The sequence below is a fragment of the Gadus morhua genome, chromosome 4 (assembly GCF_902167405.1).
Source record: "Gadus morhua chromosome 4, gadMor3.0, whole genome shotgun sequence".
Lineage (NCBI taxonomy): Eukaryota > Metazoa > Chordata > Actinopteri > Gadiformes > Gadidae > Gadus > Gadus morhua.
In genome coordinates, this window is record NC_044051.1 from 36040317 (window position 1) to 36049298 (window position 8982).

The following is an 8982-nucleotide window of genomic DNA, read 5'->3' on the forward strand; positions in this document are numbered from 1 at the left end:
TCTCAGTACAATATATATGCATATTGTACTAAGAATGCAGCTATATTCTCAGTAAAGTATGTAGAACATATAAAGTCTCTGTATTTAGTGGAATAGGTACACTCTCTGTACAATATGTGTTCATATACATTCTCATATTGTGGGAGTGTGTTTTGCTGATGTCTGGTTTAAGCAGCGTCTCCTGGCCCGACGGTTTATTTCAGTCTGTATGTAACATAAATATATATATACATTTGACTTCAAGCATAAGGGTAGATGATAACGGCCTTCTGAACCTCAGAAGTAGAGTAGGCCTCTCTCTCTCTCTCTCTCTCTCTCTCTCTCTCTCTCTCTCTCTCTCTCTCTCTCTCTCTCTCTCTCTCTCTCTCTCTCTCTCTCTCTCTCTCTCTCTCTCTCTCTCTCTCTCTCTCTCTCTCTCTCTCTCTCTCAATGCAAAGGAGAGCAGGGGAAGTGGAAACATTACATTGGCATAGCAAGCCGAAAATGTAGAATTAAAGATATATATGTGAATGCAGAGCTGTGTATCACGCACCTTTACCATACAATAGACATTTGAATCACAGATGTTTCATGTTATAGATATGTAAAGATGACTTTAAAATTAAAATGACAAAAAAAAATCGTCAATATGGCGGGGCAGCGCTAAGAAACAGTGCTAATCAACCTTGCGTCACGTGCTTCACACTCTGCTTCCCGCCTCAGGTCATCCCTGGGATGCCCACGCGTTCCTCAGCGCTCTCCTCTCTCCATCGCATTTTGCTCAGTTCCTCGTCCTCGCGGAACGTCTCAATCCGTCCTGACAGTGCGCAGTGGCCCGTCTAGGACCCTTCAGGCGGGCCACATTGGTCCCCGCCGGTTTCTCCTACAGACGGGCTCTGACGTCATCACCACCGACCGGGGTAACGGGGAGGAGGAGGCGCTCGGCGAGTGGATGAAGCGCAGATTAGGAGGAGGCGCAGCGATTAGTGAGTGGCGACCGCGCGGACGACGGCCGCACTGATTCCCTCCGTCGGACACCGCGTGGGACAGGAGAGGGTATAGAAGACGGTAACACCCCGTGGAGAACACCGACACAACCACACGCGTGGGCGTCCTCCACCGACCATGTCCTCAGCCGCGAGCGAAACGGAAGAGGCGTCGCGCGGCTCGCCGCTCACGCCCCTGAAGTTGGTGGGGCTTGTCTGCGTGTTCCTCGCGCTGTGCCTGGACGTGGGTGCCGTCATGAGTCCCGCGTGGGTGACGGCGGACGACCAGTACTACCTGTCCCTGTGGGAGGCCTGCTGGAAGCCCGCGAGCAACGACAACTGGCAGTGCACGAGCACCCTCGACTCAGGTAGACGGAAGGCGCGCGACACGGTGGTTTTGTGATATTTACAGGGGTGCAGGTACTGTTACAAAGACCCCCTCCGAGGATAGCCTCGTTACCATGCATCTCCTCAAATGTCTTTTTTTCACTCACTTAAGCTGAAAATGAATAACTAATTGGTGACTCGAATATGTAATCGAGTCACCTCGATTACAGTAATCCTAATCGTTAGTGGCACATGGCCGTATTCTTGATGTTTATAATTTATAGATTGGGAGGCAGAGAGGAGTGAATGAAATTACAAAAATTCAACGTGGAGTTGCATAACTTTTTAGTCACGACTTCAAGCCATTAAAGTCATGAAGTAGGCTATCACGATTCATATTCTGAGAAGGTTGTCCATTGATATTCTGAGAATGTTTACAAGTAATATTCAGAGAAACCACCTTGTAGGTTCATGCATAATTCTTAATGAATATTCGGAAGCCCCCCTTTTTATTTCCATTTTAATTTTTTCCATTAAAATCATAACATGGGTTGACATTTTGTCACTGCTTGGCGAAATTGCAGCTTTTCTAGGGTGTGTCAAGATTAAATATTCAATACATTTTCAGTTGCGTCTAAACTTTTTTATTAACAGTAGATATTAACTGTTGGGTGTCAGCATATTTATGCTTGACGTAGATATGGGTTTCATAATCACTAGACTCAATAAAGAGACAAAATCTGCTGCTTGCTAAAAGACAATCTCTCTCTCCCACTTTCTTTCTTTGGAGAGAGAGAGAGAGAGGGGGGGGGGGGGAGAGAGAGTGCGATGAAGAGGCACATACACATAGATGGAAAAACGTGTTTGTGTATTTTGTGTGTTTGTGTGTGTCTATTGACCTATATTTGGCCACTCTCAAGCCCACGTTAATATTTCATGTCACTCTCAAAATGTTCTGTTGTTACTTACAGTCCACTTTACTCCTGGAGACTGGACACACACACACACACACACACACACACACACACACACACACACACACACACACACACACACACACACACACACACACACACACACACACACACAGTAGTACTCTGTAGTCATGGAGAAGTACTCTGTAGTCATGGAGTAGTACTCTGTAGTCTTGGAGTAGTACTGTAGTCATGGAGTAGTACTGTGTAGTCTTGGAGTAGTACTCTGTAGTCATGGAGTAGTACTCTGTAGTCATTGAGTAGTACTGTGAAGTCAGGGGGTAGTACTCTGTATTCATGAAGTAGTGCTCTGAAGTCAGGGAGTGGTACTCTGTAGTCTTGGAGTAGTACTCTGTAGTCATGGAGTAGTACCGTGTAGTCTTGGAGTAGTACTTTAACAAGAAGTCCTTCTAGCGATCAGTCTCGCGACCTTCAGGTGACTACGAGCAGCTTTAACAAAAGCTGTGCGTTTCACGATATGCTGTACTATGTTATGTATACTTTGTGGTCGTGTGCTGCACGGATATCCCTGTAGAACCGAACACAATGAGTGAACAATATCCATGTCCCTTTTTAATCATCTTCCCCTCTCCTCCCCTCTCCTCTCCTCTCCCCTGCTCTCCTCCCCTTCGTCTTGTCCCCTCTCCACTCCTCTCCTCTCCTCTCCTCTCCTCTCCTCTCCTCTCATCTCTTCCCCTCCCCTCTCGTCTTTTCCCCTCCCCTCTCCTCTTCTCCTCTCAGACAGGGGGGTGAAGACAGACAGGAAGAGAGATGCAGTCATAGAGAGACAGACAGAGAGAAAGAGAGAGACATACAGGGAGATTGAGAGAAAGAGAGAGAAAGAGACAGACAGGGAGAGAGAGAGAGAAAGAGGCAGAGAGAGAAAGAGAGACAGAGAGGGAGAGAGAGAAGGGCAGAGAGAGACAGACAGAGAGGAAGAGAGAGACATACAGGGAGAGAGAGAAGAGAAGAGCAGAGCGAGACAGACGGACAGAGAGAAAGTGACTATGGACGCACGTGTGTGTCAATGCTTTCTGCGGACAAAACATAATCAAAACTGAATTATTGTATTGGTCTCAAGGTAATAATATGATATAAAGGAAAAATCATTATTAGTAATTAACAAATTAGGAGCTTATCCTAATGCAAATTTGAATGGAATATTCCCTTATGTTTCAGTCTGATATGTCAGCTAAACTCAGTTTATTTCCTTCTATCATCTAGCACTATTGTTGGAGCCATTTCGAGAGAATCTAAATTTAAAAAATCTGTAGGAGAAGCAATTAAAGTTGGGTTATGACGTCACGTGATCAAATATGTATTTGCCTCTTTATTGTGCAGTCGGAAGAACATTGAGCTTGTTGACCTGCCTGATACTTGACCCCTAATGATGTAAGTGACAATACGGCTCGAATCTGAGTAGCCAGTGCGCCGAATGATTGTCATTGCCAGCAGTTTTATTAGCTTCATGATGCCTACGGTGGATCTTGTTTTTCATTTTCTGGAAATGTCAACCGGAGTGTATAGCTTGACAAATGTCTGATAAATGTTTCAGTTACAACCCGTGTCTGCTCGCAGGCTTTACGGAGGATGTGAGTCTGCAACTCGCTATCTCGCCTCAAAGGGAACAGATTTGAATCGATTAGCCATTTCTAATAGAATATAAAACATGACATCGCTAACCTCATAGCATAATTTGCCGAGTCATATTTGGGCCATATTGTGATACCTGCCTAACTCTAGTCTCCTTACGCTGCTGATTCACGGTGCCTCATCGCCTATATCTACATATTGGCTACATCTGGTCGAACTTACTGTGACAGTAACTGTGCTTACACTTACTGTGACAGTGCCTTTCTAATGCAAAAGCCATGTTGGTCAAGGGTACTGCACGGTTGTAATGTCACAAGCCTTTGTCTGGTTTGTGTTTTGACAGACCCTTGGGGGTGGGGGGCTCCTTCTCTATTCATATAGCCTCATCAATCCGTCTCTTTCATCCCCTCTCCTCCTCTCGCTCACTCTCTCCATCACTCCTCCTCTCAGCTCTTCTTTGCCCTCTGTCTGTCTCTGGGTTGTGTATTTGTCCTCCACACCTGCTCGTCTCTCCATCCGTCGGTTTTTATCTCTCTTCTCCCTGCGTTCCGCCTTTCCCTCAACCGTTTAGTTTTGATCCAATCGACCGGTGTGTCTCCTTTTTTCGACCTCTGTCCTCTTCTCTCTCTCAGTTGGTGTTTTCTGCTGTCTTCGTCTTCCCCCCCCCCCCCCCCCCCCCTCTTCCTCTTTTCCTTTCTTGATGATGTTTGAAGGCCCGGGGTCAGTTCGGAGCTACGGTGAGCTTCTAAACTAAACACCTGCCGGGTCTGACGGTTTTCCCGGGGGTTGACCAGACCTTTGTTTTGCGAGGATTTAAATCCCAAAACACAATCTGGTTTTGTTTTCAAAGACAATACTGGGTGCGTTGGCACTGTGAGCTCATTGTGCAGTCGGTGTGGAAAACACTAATCCTTCCTTCCCAAGCACTGACACTGACACCAGCACCAAATACCTTGAAGCATTTGTGACACGTTTGTGTTTATTGAGACTGATCTGACACCGTGGCGGTTTGCGTGGGGGGAGATTGGTCTCGTTCTGTGTTCTCGCATCCTCTGCTGCAAGGTATGTTATTGAATGCTTTTTTTTATGAATAAATTAGGGGTGAAGCATGCGCCATGGTCGTTCTAGTGCGAGCTGAAGGTGTTAGCTAAGCATATAGCCATTGTTGTGGTTCCCTGCGCCGTGAAAAGGTGAATTCCGAAGTCGGTTGGTCTCTATGCACTGCTTTTTTATAGAGCTTTAACCCAAAGCTCTTTACAATATTGCCTAACATTCACCCATTCATGCACACACAGATGGCGGTGTCAGCCACACGAAACCTCAGCCAGCTCGTCAGGGGAGGCAGAGAGGGAGAGGCGTCTTCCTCAGGGAGACCTCGACACTCTAGGAGGAGTGAGCCAGGGAGCAATCTGGCAACCTTGCGGTTACCAACCAACCCTCTCTACCTCCTGAGCTACTGCCGTCCCGGCATGTTGATACTGTTCTTTGACTTTGTACCAGATGAGAAACGATGGATCGGTTTCAAAGTCAGAGTATAGGTTTGTCCCTGTGTGGTTGCTAATTCCTCTCGCCTTGTTGAGCCTTGGTTGCCCTGTGAGCTGGGTTGCTATGGCGACACCTGATTATTTGAAGAGGAGGCATAGACAAAAGAAAGAAATTAGGAAAATGACTAAAGCGTTTCCTGACTCCCGTACACCGGCCGGCCAGACGAGGCCATAAAGTGTGTGTGTGTGTGTGTGTGTGTGTGTGTGTGTGTGTGTGTGTGTGTGTGTGTGTGTGTGTGTGTGTGTGTGTGTGTGTGTGTGTGTGTGTGTGTGTGTGTGTGTGTGTGTGCGAGAGACAGCTTTTTGATAACATGCCAGCAAAGCTTTTTAGCCAGTGCTATTTATCAGCCCAGGTAGACTAAGTGGCACACACACACACACACACACACACACACACACACACACACACACACACACACACACACACACACACACACACACACACACGCTGACCACACATACTCTCATACATTCTTAAGGTTCCGGTCTCTCTTCCTTTTCTCCTTCTCCTCAATGTCCCTTCTGCCCTTGACACAATTATTTATTTATTTTAAGGTGTGCGTCTCTCTCTCTCTCTCTCTCTCTCACTCTCTCTCTCTCTCTCTCTCTCTCTCTCTCTCTCTCTCTCTCTCTCTCTCTCTCTCTCTCTCTCTCTCTCTCTCTGTCTCTCTCTCTCTCTCTCTCTCTCTCTCTCTCTCTCTCTCTCTCTCTCTCTCTCTCTCTCTCTCAGTCCCCAGGGCTCTCCATATACCTCAATATTTATAATAAGTTGTAATTTTCTCTTTCTTTCTTTCTTTCTTTCTTTCTTTCTTTCTTTCTTTCTTTCTTTCTTTCTTTCTTTCCTTCTTTCCTTCTTTCTTTCTTTCCTTCTTTCCTTCTTGGCTTCCTGTTTCCCCCCCACACTTAAGATTGGCAGGTTGCTACGCTGGCCCTGTTGCTAGGGGGCGGGGCCCTGGTGCTGATGTCGTTCCTGGTGGCGCTGGTGGCCGTTTGCATCGGAACCAGGCGCCGCTTCTACACGCCCGTCGCCGTCATGCTCTTTGCCGCAGGTGAGCGCGCACACACACACACACACACAGCCCACATTAATATTTCATGTCACTCAAAACGTTCTGTTGTTACTTTCAGTCCACTTCACTCCTTGAGACTGGACACACACACAAACACACACACACACACACACTTACACACACACACACTTACACACACACACACACACACACACACACACACACACACACACACACACACACACACACACACACACACACACACACACACACACACACACACACATACATCCGGCCTTCCTGTTGTCCATTTAGCTGAAGTGTTATTTGCACATCTGTTCATCTGTAAACTGAACCTCTGGGGACCCCTACCTGCTTAGATGTGTGTGCTGTCATGTGTCTGGTCTGGGGTCTGGGGTCTGGGGTCTGGGGTGCTACGAGTGCTAGGAACAGTTAACGCTCGGCAGGTGTCAATAAAAATAATAAATGAGAAGACATGGCTCGCACCTTTTTTTTTCTTTCATATCTTTTTATCTTGGGATGTTGAGAAGATGAAGAGAAAACCAGGGAAAAATCTGTTTACCTGTTAAGGCTCTGTGATGGTATGTTATATTTAAGATTCGAGCTGGTGTTTAAGTAGTAAGCTTATCCTTAGGGTGCTAGCTTGTGTTTAGAAAGAGAGGTTGTGTTAAGGAAGTTAGTTTATCTTTAGGGTGCTAGTTGGTAAGCTTCTGTTTAGGAAGCTTGTAAATGAAAGCAGGTGTCTGGCTTTGTTTTTATCCCAGAGCTTCCTTCTTCGTAAAATAAAACTGTTGATATTTCCCTTTGTCCCCCTGACAACCTATTTCTCTCCAACCTTACCCTGTCCTTCTTTACCCATGAATTTGTTCCAATCTCCTTGGTCCCCAACCTTAACCATCTCCTTCAGGTAACTGCTACGATCCTGTGACCTCAAACACTTTCAATATCTCGTGACTGAATGTACGTCTGTGTGTCTGTCCTGGCCTTCACCCCCTTTCGGTTTCCATCTCTCCATCAGTCATCCCTTGAATCCCTACTTCCACCCACCCATCTAACCTTCTATGTCGTTGGTTCCACCCATCCATCTAACGACCCATCCATCTGTCCGTCCACCAGTCCTTGCCCTGGTTTGTGTTTGTCCACCTTCGATCTCATTTCCATTCTAGTCCATGCCGTGCTATTCTATGATTCTAAGAGATTATTGCCCACTTTGCATCTCTTTTCATCCCACTCATCGTCTCTCGTCCTCCTCTCCTTCTCCTAATCCTTCTCCTCCTTATCGTCCTCTTCCTCACTTCCTTCTCCTCTATATCGTCCTCTTCCTCACTTCCTCCTCCTCTCCTTCTCCTAAACCTTCTCCTCTATATCGTCCTCTTCCTCATTTCCTTCTCCTCTATATCGTCCTCTTCCTCACTTCCTCCTCCTCTATGTCGTCCTCTTCCTCACTTCCTCCTCCTCTCCTTCTCCTAATCCTTCTCCTCCATATCGTCCTCTTCCTCATTTCCTTCTCCTCTATATCGTCCTCTTCCTCACTTCCTCCTCCTCTATGTCGTCCTCTTCCTCACTTCCTCCTCCTCTCCTTCTCCTAATCCTTCTCCTCCATATCGTCCTCTTCCTCACTTCCTTCTCCTCTATATCGTCCTCTTCCTCACTTCCTCCTCCTCTCCTTCTCCTTCTCCTTCTCCTTTCTTCGGCTCTCCACCACTTCCTTTCCGTGTTCTCTGGTCCCCTCCGCCTCTCCCCTCCTCCTCCTGCACCTCCACCTCTTCCTCATGTGCCACGCCTTCGTCCTCTGTTACCCCTTCTCTGATCCCGTACCCCTAAACGTGAATACTGATCGGTGAAAAGCCTGGGACTGTGTTTTAGCTCTTCCGATGGATGGACTAAGACGTGAAACATCTCTTTGGGCGTCGCACCAAAGTCGTTGTGTTATGCTACTTGTCCCCATCACCTTATAAATGGCTTTCAAGGCCGTACGAGAACCCCACAGTGACGTATTGCGGAGCCAGCAACACGCCGTTTTGTGATACCCCATCTGTTGATACGCGTGCGGTTACGCTGTGTTGATGTTGTCTCAATGTTTGCGTTTGCGTTCCAGTGGTGCTGCAGGCGTGCTGCTTGGTGCTGTACCCCATCAAGTTCATAGAGAGCATCAGCCTGAAGATCTACCACGAGTTCAACTGGGGCTACGGCCTGGCCTGGGGAGGGACCATCTTCTCCTTCGGCGGGGGCGTCCTCTACTGCCTCAACCCTAAGAACTACGAGGACTACTACTGAACCGGGAGTCGGACCAACCACCTGCCAGGACGAGGGGGGGGGGGGGGGGGGGGGGGGAGGGGGGGGAGGGGGGGGGGGGGGAATGGTTTTGTGTTGGGGTTTCGTGTTGGACTCTGAAAGACCCGAAAGACCACGAAAAACACTAGGAAGTTCATCTTCCCTTTCTTTTGGGATTGGAGCTGGAAACCTTTTGGAGCTGAAATGTTTTGCCGGGAGTGCTTTAGAGGACCCCAGAACGGATGGGTCTGGAACTGATATTGATCAACGTGAA

At 47.4% G+C, this 8982-nt stretch overlaps 1 protein-coding gene across 1 annotated transcript; it reads left to right on the plus strand.

Annotated features, from left to right (window-relative positions):
* The first annotated feature begins 415 nt into the window (after positions 1-415).
* Positions 416-8743, plus strand: LOC115542386 (transmembrane protein 47-like). The gene is made up of 3 exons (XM_030354653.1): positions 416-1333; positions 6312-6452; positions 8533-8743. Exons 1-3 carry the CDS (start codon positions 1105-1107, stop codon positions 8709-8711), a joined length of 549 nt encoding a protein of 182 aa, XP_030210513.1. The 5' UTR covers positions 416-1104; the 3' UTR covers positions 8712-8743.
* The last annotated feature ends 239 nt before the right edge of the window (positions 8744-8982 follow it).

Bases quoted from the DNA above. Each gene is read 5' to 3' on its own strand.
- LOC115542386 (XM_030354653.1), top strand. From the start codon at position 1,105: ATGTCCTCAGCCGCGAGCGAAACGGAAGAGGCGTCGCGCGGCTCGCCG. The intron at 1,334-6,311 runs GTAGACGGAAGG...CCCACACTTAAG, and splicing joins CACGAGCACCCTCGACTCAG to ATTGGCAGGTTGCTACGCTG. The intron at 6,453-8,532 runs GTGAGCGCGCAC...TTTGCGTTCCAG, and splicing joins CGTCATGCTCTTTGCCGCAG to TGGTGCTGCAGGCGTGCTGC.